Here is a 12471-nt window from a genome sequence, read left to right as displayed (position 1 = left end):
CAACGCAACAGCACTCCGAAGATACGAATATTGACCACCCAGAGGGCGGCTGTTTTAGGAATGACAGAATGAAAAGTTTAAGATTGAGAAGTTTCACAGTAGATTAGTTCGTGATCCTTTTCCATTTTTTCTTTAATACATTGGCTTTTCTTCCTTTGCCATCCTCAAAAAAAAAAACAACCCACCGAAGTAGAACATCATCAGATCAGCAGGTTGTGGGCAACATGACTGCTTTTCTATTTTTGTACTTGTATTCCAGCTTTTCCAATTGTGGGAAGTAGCAGCTCCAAGACAGCAAGGGATTTGTGTGCCACCAGAGCTCTTCCCATAATTCGTAGAAGAGGCTGATGGTTTCTGACCTGAAGCAATTATCTTCAATATATGCAGATTCTGGCTGTAGCCACCGCAAAGGCAGCTTACCACAGGGCATCTTTATTGGGTTGTGCAATCAGGGGCTTTATCTTTCTCTGAAGTTCCAAACCAGTGCTTAAGATGTTCTTCTGTGGGCTCTATGCCTGCAGGTCGTGTATCTATACAGAAGACAAGAACATTAAAGTAACACTTAAACTTTCCCAGTTAGACAAGCAGTAGGAATACAGCAATTTAATCTTGACTAGTGTTTTAAATATCAACTATCAAAGCTTGCTTCTGAGGAGCTTTGTGTTGTGTAGAAGTCTGTACTATTACCAAGCTGATCATCACAAGAAACAGCATATTCTTTCTGGAAGCCTGCTATTAATACCTTGAAAGCTGCTTAACTCCTCAACATGTCTGCTGCAGCCTTCTGGAAAGTTTTTAGAAAGAAGTGTAATGATGAGATCAGTAGCATTTTAATATGCTAGTGTAGATCACTAGGAGACTTCCCCAGAAGTCACCAGGCCAGATATGCTGAGTAGGGCTCAGGAACAGAAGTTATCAAAACAGCTATTACTGCAGCTGGAGCCAGGCAAACTGGCAGATTCAACATCAAGGACTAAGTCTACCATCTTAAAGAATTTTAGAGAAAAGTTAACCAGCAGTTAACTTTGAATAGTTTTGCCAGAAGTCTGTGCTTAACCAATGTAAAGTTAAAAAGCTAAACATTTCAGAGCATCAGCTATCTGGTAATGATATTCTGCTAATTCACTTTTTAAAGTTGGTCAACACTTCCAATGCAGGAAAAGAAAAAAAATAAATTGTATAATCTTCAAGGGGTGAAGGACTCCTTTACAGAACCTAAATACTTAAAGCAGATATAAACTTCACAGCTCCAGCTGGTCAGCCTTTCGACAGTCAGCTTACTAACCATTCAAGAAAACTGTGTTATCATGCAAGTTTCAGGTCTGAGTATAGAAAGCACAGGGCGTTTACCCTCAACTCACAGACCACCCCATATATTTTACCTCTCCAAATCTTTATAGGACACCACCACTGCGTTACACACCTGTTAGTGTACCCAAGCTGGAATTATCAAAGAAATTTGTTGGACAAGTCAGTGGCAGAGGCTTTGATATGTTCTGAGCCACAATTCCCTGAGAAATAGGTTCTTTGGAAGGTGAAGGCATTTCCTCTTTAAGGGAATATGACACTGTCTTTCTTGGAGACCTTGGTATTGCCTCTTGAGTGGTTTCTCTTGAGGATCGTTCTTTCCATTTTAGTGCTCGCTCTTTCCATTTTCTAAGTTCTTCTTTCAGTTGAAGCTCGTTACTGAAAAGAAAAAAAAACCCAACAACCCAGTATTTAATAAAGGAACTACTTCGAATTTTTCTTGAAGTAAGGAAAAATTCCTGACAGACAGTTCCTGTATCTTCATACAACATACCACAGACATGGCGATGCAAGACCATATCTGTGTATCTTGGTTTCAGAGGCACAATTTTTTATTTTTTAAGCTAAAATTCCTTCCAACATACAATATATCTTCTAGCGTTTAAGTGATTTTTAGGAAAGAAAGCAATTTAAAGTTCAAAAGCCATAAAGAAATATATAAGCAATAAATATAAGATTTAAATAAAAAGTTTATGATGTGAAAGAATCTAGAAAATCTAGAAAATCAAAATTAATAATTACTCACTGCTATAGGTCTCCCAGAAAAAAGCCACTAATGACTTGCCTAGTTAAATAGCAATAAATGATTTGACATGTTGCTGATCAGCTTTATGTTTACCTTAGCAGAAGATCATTTTGTTTCTTCAGGTGCAAGTTCTCTTTCTGTAGCTTAGCTTGTTCAGATTTTAGAACAAGTATTTGTGTGCTTTGCACAATACCACTGCCACCACCACAAGTAAGGGGTATTTGGGATTGCTGAGGAGCTGCTTTTTCCAGCATCACTGAAAAACAGTTTTATACAGAGGTGTGTATTATTTGGACAGTTCTCAAAATCAACATTTTTTAACCTATTCCTTCCTGTGGTCTTATATGTAAAACCTCACTAGGTTCCAAGTGCCATTCCAACAGCTATTTTTTTTTTTTATACATAAACACACTTCCCAGTATTCACACTGCCAGGGAGATATTACAAAGCTTAAAAGATTCTTCATTGAGCCATTTACGGTTAAAATAGTTATAGTTTCAAGTATGTCATAATTATGATTAGAACTAGCTATTCATATGTGAAGTCAGTCAAGTTAAATACAGCAACATGAGGTACTGCAGCTGCAGCTCATCCCACTACAAATGCAAACATAGCTGGGAAAATAAACACAAGAACTGTGATTTGAATGCAGCGTACATGCAGCTAACATTTGACTTTCCATCACACCTTCCGAAGCACTCAATCCTCCTCATACCCTTTGAGGCAAAAGCCCTGCATCTCAATCTGAACTTTAGCCATATAACATTAAAACTGAATGTTTAACATGAAAGAGTTCCTTATATTTATCTTGAGCTTACCAGTATCATCTTGCTGTTGCTGTGCTCTTCTAAGTTCTTCTTTTAGCTTTCTTAACTGTTGTTCCTGGTGTTCTACAAGAGCTTTATAATTTGCAAGTCTATATGGGGCAGGAAGAAAAAAGAAAAAGAAATCCTCAGTTTGTTAATTTTTACAGTTGCAGGAGAGCTAGTTTGATTTCCAAATAAGCTATCAAATACAAAACATACCCAAGTTATATAGGTAAAACTATACAAACCTGGTTGTCAGTTAGATTTTAGGTAAAGTGCAGAAACCCAAAAGTTGGACTAGAATTATTCTGTGTATCCCTTCTCCCCAGTGAACTAGAGAGTGATTTCAGTTACTGCTTTCCCCTCATCTTCTTTTGTCAGAAGGGTTATTTCATTTATGGCTGAACATGGGTTGGTTGAGAAGTTTTGGTGAGTGTATAGGGAAGGAGTTTTGTAATCAACCTGAGATGCATATGGTTTTTACTTCTCTGGAATCTAGCTACAATAAAAATCTCGGACATGTAAAGCTGAACACTCACTTAATCTGTGGAAAAAAAATAAACAGAAAAAGGGAAGCTAAGAACCAAGTAGCTGAGAATAGTAAGAAGGTAAAATTTGAACTTACTTCATATCAAAAGAGTTGGATTGTTTCATTCTTTCCATATCGTATTTTACCAATTGTGTTTTGAGATTATCAATTTCCTCTTTGTACAACTCAGCACCTTTATCTAATTTTGCCTGAAAAGAAAACAAAAGACTTAATATGAGGAAAGGCTTGTCACTTAGCAATGAATTAAGGCTTGTTTACTTTGTATCTTTACTATGATCTGCTAGATCTTGCAGGACGAGACTGGGAGTAAGAATGCCCACGTTACCAACGAGCACTATAGTACTAGTTGGTGTCCTAACTCTGGTGTATTACATGCAATCACATTTTAGCAAGTTTTGCTGACTTGTTTGCAGATATAAGTCTGGGAATTTTCAACTAGTATGCAAATATATTACACAGAAAAAACAGCTCATTCTTCAGTTTAAAAATTTACTTTTTTTTTTTAGAATGTTTCAGAAACCATCACATACGAGTGACAAATGTAGCTGTTAATATTGTCATGTGGGTTCTAAATTTTATCTCTGAAAGTTGCATTGGTAGAAGGTGAAACTGCATGCTAAATAGGCGAGCGGAGTGTTTTACTCCAAGAATGCCATACAGAACAATAAATTCACTTTAGAGAGCTGCATTTCATTTACAGCTGTTCTCAAGCATGCTCTCACTCTCCGAGATCACAGAAGAATCACACTTCACTCTTCTCATTTTGCTCATACCTGGAGGCTCTGATTCTCTGTTAAGGTAGTTCTGAGGCACTTCTCTGTCTCATTCAGTTTGGCTTGCAGTTGGGTGAGCTCACTTGTTGCCGTTTTTATTCTTATCTGTGCTTGTAACTGGTTTATCCTGTCATCTTTCTCTTTGACGTTTTTTCCTACTTCATTTATTACATTTTCCAACTTGTGAATTTTTACTTCCATAGCCTATTGAGATATATCAATCAGTTACGAGTAGTTATGCCAAGAGATATAACAGTAACAGCACATGGTTGTATTCTTAATAAAAACAAACGAAAAACTCAAACCACACAAAAAATCCAACACTACAGGCTCTAACACATCTCCTGCTGTCTACCTCACTGTGTTGTGTCATGTTTTAGTACTCTGAAACACTCAGGTCTACAAAAAAAAAAAAGAGTGCATCGAACAAAGATAAGCAACATAAACAAAAATAGGACAGAGAAAGAGTCCTCAATTCCTAGGAATAAAGACAGAATTCTTCTCCACCTTCCAGTTTGACATAGTGAATACCATATACTTGAAGGACATATCAAGAGTATCACACTATTAAAATCAATACTTCAAAACCAAATGGGAATATTTCATATGGATTTCTAAACTGACATCTATCTGTGTACAGAAAACAGGAAATTAAAATAATCACATTACGGTAAGGGCTCAAACTTTTAATTCAGGAATAAAAAACCCCTACAAAACTCAAGTGCACTCTGGGCCAATGTGTTGTGTGCACAGATTCACAGTTGTCAGTTGCATTTTCTGTTTGACATACTCTCACTTAGAAAACAAGCATTAAAGAAGTTTTCCTTAGAAACAAATATTGGTACCTTTATATCTTGTTCTGCAGCCTTTAATTTGTTATGAAGCCTGTAGTTTTCTTCTTCTAACGCCAGACTGGCAGAGCCACCAGGGGCCAGTTGATCTCTAAGAGCGTTCAGTTCCTGAAGCAACTCTCCACTTTTCTCTTTTCTCTGTTTCGATTCAACGTCGGCGTTTTTACAATAATTGGCAGTTCTGGCATCCAGCTCTGAAGAGAGCTGAAGGAGTATCTGAAAATAAGTAGTGCCATACAGATAAATCAAGTAGTTTTTGAATCAGAAATAGAAATAAGGTAAGTGAAGGGACAGGAAGTATCTTGCTTGGCCCATACTAATTTCATATTCTTGTTTCAGTGTCCCATTTGAAGATGCTTGGTATCAGAAATGGAATCACTAACACTCCAATGTCTGGTTTCATTTTCAAAAGAGGGGAAGGCAGGAAGGGGCACAAGAGAAAAAGATAACACACTGCAAATTTACCGGTATTACTGCATTATCTCAAACACTGACATTATAGAAATGAAGGAACTATATTGGAAAGATTTATGTCAATAACAGAAAGAAACAATTATTCACAGAAGTTTTTGCTAGAGTGTATTCATTGAGTGAAGAGAGAACAGACACATTGGACTATTTTAGAAACCCATACACTTAACGTGTCAGATGAAGAAAAACTTGACACTTCTCAGGAAATGACAAAGTTACACTAGATTTTTTTTGTTTATTTGGTAAAAGCTTTGACCCACATATGTCCATCAGGGAATTCTTCCAAAAAGCCTGCCAACATTGGGAAATCCTGAATAAGTCAAGACTGGCTATTAACTCCACAGGAGAAACTTTTAAAAATAGGCTAGAGACTTAATGGGACAGAACTGAGTCTCAACACTGGGAGAAAGAGAGCGATGAGCTTTTCCTAGTTCGGATCAGTACTAGTGGAAGGAATATAGCATGAACGGACCAGGAGCTTCCAGGATACTTGTTAGAAAGACCATTCCTAACAACTAAACAGAAGATAGTGGATTCCCTCCCGTAACCTGTTTTTTTGAGAAGTGTTCAATACATTTACTTAGAGATGATGTCTCATGAAATTCTGTTCATGATGCACTTAATGCTGTAAAACACTTGGGTTTTTTTTGTCCAAAGGGAGCAATAGGTAAGAAGGAAAGAAAAGAGAAAGGAAAGCTGAACCACACCTCTAGAATAACTTGTCTTTCTGAAGTTAGAAAAGGTGTGAGAATATAAATTACAATTAAGTTTTAAAAATGGCTGAAACAGTTTTGATAAAGTTGCCTTGAAGAGAGCAGGCAATCTTGTGAGCATAAAGTGTAGAGAGTGATTGTATCAGGCTGCCAAGTTATGCAAGAAAATCTATATAACAATTTTGAATCCATAGTTTCCAGAATTCAGTCTAATAAAACCACAATCAAAACCATCCCCTGCTACGTTTATGGCCTAGAAAGTCTTTTACAAAGCAAGTTCAAGTTTAGACGCATGAGAAAAGAAGTCTTTAAAAATATTTTTCAAGTATTCTTACATCTTACAGTTGAGTATGAACACAGTAAGTGCTGATAATAACGAATAATCTTTAAATAGCCTTTTGTGTGTTTTGTTTTCCACTAGATTAGAGGCATTTACAGAGTGCTTACGCAAAATACGTTTCTGATTAAAGATTTAACTTTACCTTTACTTTTGGAGTCCAGAAGTTAATGACTTGTAAAAGCCTTTCGTTATCTTTTTTTAACTCTTCTTTAAGTTCTTCTGCATCACATGGAGTTTCTGAACAAGCTGTCCAGAACTGTGTTGTTTCTTTTCTAGCACTTTCTTCCTGCTGTAACTCTGCCTCTATACAGAGAAGTTCACTTTCCATTTCCGATATATCTTTGAGAATGCTCTTCAAAAAGAGGGAATTCAAGTTTAAATATTCCTTTGATAACTACATATCTAAATACACATTTTGCCCTTCTTAGCTATCAATATTTGCAGGAAGTCTGTTTTAGCATCGAACTATCATATAAAGCAACTTTTATTGTACTTAAATTACACCCTACTGGGAAAATGAGAAGACAATCTACCTTTCTGGGGCAGGTGGGAAAGGGGGGAAAAAAAAAAAGCATGTTAGTATAAGTTCATCTCCTTGTTTTAAAATCTTAGTATTGGGTAGTATACATTTTAAAGGGCAAAGAAATACATAACATTCCCACTATTTTATAACCTAGTAATTTCACTTTGAGTCACTTTATAAAATAGAACCTTCATATTATAGAATTAGCAGCATAAATAAAATATGAGTTCTATTCCCCCTCTTAAGTGAAGTCTTAGCAGATCAAAGCAGTGCCATCAGGTTAGCACCACTGCATTACTCTACACCTTGAAATATGCAAGTCTTCCTGTCTGAAAATTGTTTCAATTGCTACCTCTGCATCCAAGTGCAAACTCTGCAGCACTTCACTGATGTTTAACTCTTGAGAAGATATTTTGTTCTGGTTCAAATAAATCTTCCTGAGACACTGAATCTGAGCTCGTAGTTGATCTTGTCTTCTCTTTTCCTCAAGCAATTCCATTTCATACTTGTTAACAGCAGTATGATATTCTCTTTTCTTCAGGCAAACACGACTGAACAGAAACTGTTGTAGAAGCACAGGAAATACCAGTGAGTATGCTTTAAAATGGTACCCTGCATCCAGCTAAAGTTCCATGTTTTATAATTCAGTTTATTTACTCTCCTAGTCCATAAGTGTCCAGGACAACTAAAACATGACCAAGAAAATTATGTTCACATGTGTTGTATAGCAATGGCCTATATACAAGACTTTTAGCTGGTTCAGCATTTCTGAAGTATGCTGTTTTTCGTAGACTCCTAAAAAGGCCAAAAAGCTCTAGACAGCTTTCCATGAATCTAGACTTTGAAAAGTATTCTTTGTTGCACTTATTTTCTTAGAGTCGTGAAAGGTGCAAATGATCTACAAGAATAATACCACTGTGCTGATCTAAAGCTTTATTCTAGTCAAGATCATGACTTACATCTTTAGCATCTCTAACTATGAAAGTTGAAAAGCATCTATGGAAAAAAACTAAAAAAATCAAAATCTAAAGACCTTACGTGAAGTTTCAAAATAACAAGTATTCGAAAGAGCCTTAAACTTTTTAGCTAATGGATATTTATAGAGCCTACTGACTCTCAAGATCCTGTCCAGTATTTTTGTATATTGCACATGAACCTCACCCTCTCCCCAGACCTGTCTGTCCCAACCTCCCCACCCACCAAAAAAACCCAAACCCTTAACATTTCACCCTAAGCATTCCATTTACTATACTTCTGCATATGATAACAAGAATCCTTTCCCAATTCCTCTTAACTTTTTTTCAGATAATCAGAATCAGTTTCTCCACTCAACTACAAATTGGGAAAGGCCTGAAAAGCTATAGATGTTATCAAAATACTCAGGTAGTTTTGCAGAGTGAATATGCATCTCTAAGGCATCTTGCATGTCTCTTTTCCCCACAATAAAATACAAACTTAGGGGTCCATAATTTGATTTATGGAGTACAGAAAGAAAGTTTATTTTCCTCAATTAAAATGGATTAATACTAATGAAATAATTCTGTGCAAAGCTGCTGAAGTACAGTAAAAACCTTAAGGTTGGTTAACTTAACTAAATAGAACTAAATAGATCCAGTTTACCCGGATTGTAGAGCATTTACTATCAATTTATTTTCCACAAGATATGCAGTTACAAAAATCAAAGCTAGAGTATATAGAATCCTAACTGTTAATATTGAGAGCTCATTAAAAAAAAAACAAACCAAAGCAATATGAAGCATCGACATATTCAGCATTAAGTTTGTACCTTCAGTTTGTTCAATAAACTCTGGAGATGACTGTTTATTTTCTCGTTTTCAGTTTGAAGTCTTTTGACTTGTTTACTCTGTTCCGATGAAAACTGAGTCAGTAGTACAACTATCAGTTCCTTCTGACTATTCAGTTGATTCTTTAGATTAAGAGACATGGTAGAGAGACATTCGTATCTCTTCCCAATATTTGAGAATTTCTCAAGAAGCTCCTAAATGAAAGTGAAACAAGCTAATTCAGTCACAATAAGGAAAAGAGTGATTATCTATAAACAGAAGCTTAAAATAAGCCACCAGATTCCAGGACTAACCCCTACAGCATGCATTTGTTTTACAACAGAAATGTAATGGGACTTAAGACTTCAGTTTTGGCTTGCCACGGGAATACGACAACACTGCTAAGTCAGACACGAAAGCAGAGAATTTCTTAGTTTTCCAGAAAATCATTATTTCACAAGCCCAAATGATTTTCATGATTTAAATTGCTTGGCCACATATCAAGACCTGTAGATCAGGCCTGAAATGAAATTGTTTTTGCAAAAGTAAAATAGTGGAGTGCTTCTACATGACTAGTTATTTTCATTGGAGTGGCTGGACAGTAAAAAAATCAAGTGAGATGTCTCAACTGAGAAGTTCAGTTTAACCTTCTCAGAGTAAAATGCACGGCCACTGAACAGCAACAGCAAATCAACTGATCCCATGGCTTGCAGCACCTTAGCAAGGTATACAAACAATTTTGTACATTGTACACAGAAGCAAGGTTTATGCTCCAGAACAAACAGTACTAAGATTTTACATGCATCCTTAAAATAAGGAGACAAGTACGTTTACCTTAATTTTCAAGTTTTTTTCCTTCAGGCTGTCATCAGGCATTTGTTCTGCATTATCCAGAGAGTTCACCTGAATGGACATATCATTCAGGCTTCTCTGCTTCAGTTGGTTTAGAGCACATTCCAGTTTTGCATTTGTTTCAACATACTAAAATAAAAGCATACATGTTTAAGTACCATTCAAGAAGAGAAGTTATTCATAACTTAGGTATAAAACTTGCAACACCAACCATCTCAGAATTTTTGTGCAATTCTGTCTTGAGCTGGTCCCGCTCAGATCTGACATCCTGGAGAAGTTTCTGTAGCTCATCTTTTTCTTGATTAATTGATAAGATTTGTTCTTTAAGTTGGAAAGAGTGACTAGTTCTTTCAGCCAATAACTGGTCTTTTTCACATGATATGCTATTTACAGTCTCAGTTAACTGTTGAATCTATAATAAATAGTGGAGAAAAAATAAAAATTATGATTTGGTCCTGGTCTGTATACTCCCCTATGAAGTACTCAAATCAGTTGTGTCAAATACAAAGAACACCATTTTCAAGAACTCTAAAATTCACACTAACAGCAAAAGAAGCTCAAAAATAATTTCAGTATTTTGTTTACAGAAAAAGAAATTAAAAGGAAAAGAAATAGCATGACACCCAGAGGACTCTACTTTAGTCAACTTTGGTCTTAAGTAAAGCAAGAGGAAACAAGCAAAAAGGCAGTTAACATATGTCCACATCACAAGAAAATAAATAGAAGATTAGCATAAGAGATGGGCAATGGAATTGTCTTTATATCTGCTCTGATCAATCAACAGTAACACATTTGCTAATCTGAAGCAATCCTACAAAATGCCAAGTTGGCAAGAGCTATGTTCAAGACTTTCTGAATAACAGATATAGCTTGAAAGCGTGCAAAGCACCAAGGATTCCAAACCCACTTAGGTTCATACTGTCTACACAGTGTCTTTCAAAGTCATAATTGTACATGTATTTATTCAGACTAATTATCACATTGGAGAAATTGGTGTCCAGTCTAATGGAGTCACGAACCCAACTGGTTATGAGGCTGAAAAATTGAGGATGCTACCTCTGAACATCACTGAAGAAACTTGTACAAAGTCCTTTGCCCATGTTCATGGTTGTTTAGCACCCATAAAGTGACACACTGAGAATTAAAAATTAAATAGGATTTGTCTTGAGCGAAAGTTTAGCACATCAGTGATAAAACATCGTAAGACAGAAGAGTTACTGAAGAACTCCACACCTTGTTTGTTAGGCTGTCCTCCATAATCTCTGACCGCCTCTGAACTTTTAACAAATGTTCTTCCCTTTCTTGAGCTTTGATCTTCTCATTGCTGAGTAGTTCTTGTTGCCATTTCAATTCCTTTTCGGTTTCAAGAATCTGGAATAAAAATAGAGTAACAAATATGAAATTAAGCTCTGAGATACCGTGTGAATCTACCTCTCACACACACCAGTCAATGTTTCATAGGAGTCAAAATACCTAACAGAGGAAACTGCTTTAGTTTGAGTACAAGAAATTTCAAGTTTTGTCTTTGAAAGTTTCTCCTTTCACTAAGCAAAGCCTGCCAACTAGCATACTGATAAATCCTTAGTAACATAAAGAATTAGACCAAGTATGCTACAACATTTGGACATATTTACAGATGAGTAACACAAAGCAGAGATGTAATTTGAGTAGAGCTCACATCAAGAACTATCTAGAAATTATTACTTAACACAATTTTATGAGTTGGACTGTTGTCAAAGTGCTGTTAAGTTATCTTTGGTAATTTATTATAGAATTAGCATTCCTTTCACTAAACCTCTGAATTCCCAGTGAAGCTGAAGTTCTACAACACGACAATTGGTTCCAGAAACAGGTGAACTGGAAGACGGCAGTAGCAAGAGCAAGAAGATTCTCCTTCCACCATAGCTTTGAATTAACCTTGATAGTTGAAGTGATTACTCAACATCTGAACAAGGACTGCTGCTCAGTGAATATCACTCAATTCACAACAGCGAAGACATGCTTCACCCAGAAAGAAAAACAGAAGTGTCAGGATTTCTCAACTTTAGTTTCAGAACTTTGGATCTCAACTATGAAACATACCATTTCATCAAATTCATTAAAACACACCTGTTAAGTGTTTTGGTAATGAAACTCATGTATTTGCTGGTTCCTCATTTATTCCTAAAATAAAGCAGCCGTGGATAACATTTTCAAAAGAGTTTACATACATCTACAAATACCATTCCACAGGACAGAAGTTAAAGCATGCCAATATTCTTCCATCTGGGTATATAACATTAATTCTTGAAGCTGTCTTGAAAAATTATCTTACAAGAATTAACCACCTTCCTCTACCAAGTGTTTATAGTTGTTATACTTTACTCAGAGACAAAGCACCTTATCAGCACTCTCCTGTAGGTTCATCTCCAGTTTGTTCTTCTCTGCTTGAATACCCTTCAGCATGTCCTGGAGGCGATCTCTCTCCTGTGCTAACAAATCACACTGTTTCTCCAGCTGTTGAAGTTTACTGCTGTCGCTCTCAGTGTTTTCTTTCAGTTCTCCCAGCAGCTGGTGCTTTTCCTTAGACACCAAATTTAAGTCCTCACTCAACTTGACTACCTATTAAAAAAATATTTTTAAAATAAGTATAAAATAAATACATAGCTATTAGCAAAAACTCCTCTTCTGTTGCTAAATTGCTTTACCATGAGATCATCTGTTGAACCAATAAACCAGAACAAATTATCATGGGTACATATTCTAATTAGGATGT

The 12471-nt window shown here is 36.1% G+C and overlaps 1 protein-coding gene across 2 annotated transcripts in view; it reads right to left on the bottom strand.

The window, feature by feature from the left end:
- Positions 1-432: 432 nt before the first annotated feature.
- The window catches only part of CENPE (centromere protein E), a 37181-nt gene continuing 25142 nt past the window's right edge, over positions 433-12471 (bottom strand). The window contains exons 31-44 of one of the 2 annotated variants that reach the window (XM_086611730.1): positions 12096-12313; positions 10950-11087; positions 9928-10128; positions 9699-9845; positions 8867-9079; positions 7433-7642; positions 6700-6909; positions 5028-5249; positions 4183-4386; positions 3485-3597; positions 2872-2969; positions 2147-2309; positions 1424-1686; positions 433-530 (exon numbers count right to left, since the gene is read on the bottom strand). In XM_086611730.1, the coding sequence (XP_086467856.1) occupies positions 433-530; positions 1424-1686; positions 2147-2309; positions 2872-2969; positions 3485-3597; positions 4183-4386; positions 5028-5249; positions 6700-6909; positions 7433-7642; positions 8867-9079; positions 9699-9845; positions 9928-10128; positions 10950-11087; positions 12096-12313 (2498 nt within the window). Of the gene's footprint in view, positions 531-1423; positions 1687-2146; positions 2310-2871; positions 2970-3484; positions 3598-4182; positions 4387-5027; positions 5250-6699; positions 6910-7432; positions 7643-8866; positions 9080-9698; positions 9846-9927; positions 10129-10949; positions 11088-12095; positions 12318-12471 lie in introns of both variants that reach the window. The other variant, XM_086611731.1, reaches the window with a different exon arrangement.

The sequence above is a fragment of the Tauraco erythrolophus genome, chromosome 5 (genome assembly GCF_009769465.1).
Source record: "Tauraco erythrolophus isolate bTauEry1 chromosome 5, bTauEry1.pri, whole genome shotgun sequence".
Classification (NCBI taxonomy): domain Eukaryota; kingdom Metazoa; phylum Chordata; class Aves; order Musophagiformes; family Musophagidae; genus Tauraco; species Tauraco erythrolophus.
The sequence above is the reverse complement of the archived record's forward strand: the minus strand, read 5'-3'. Positions and strand labels throughout refer to the sequence as shown.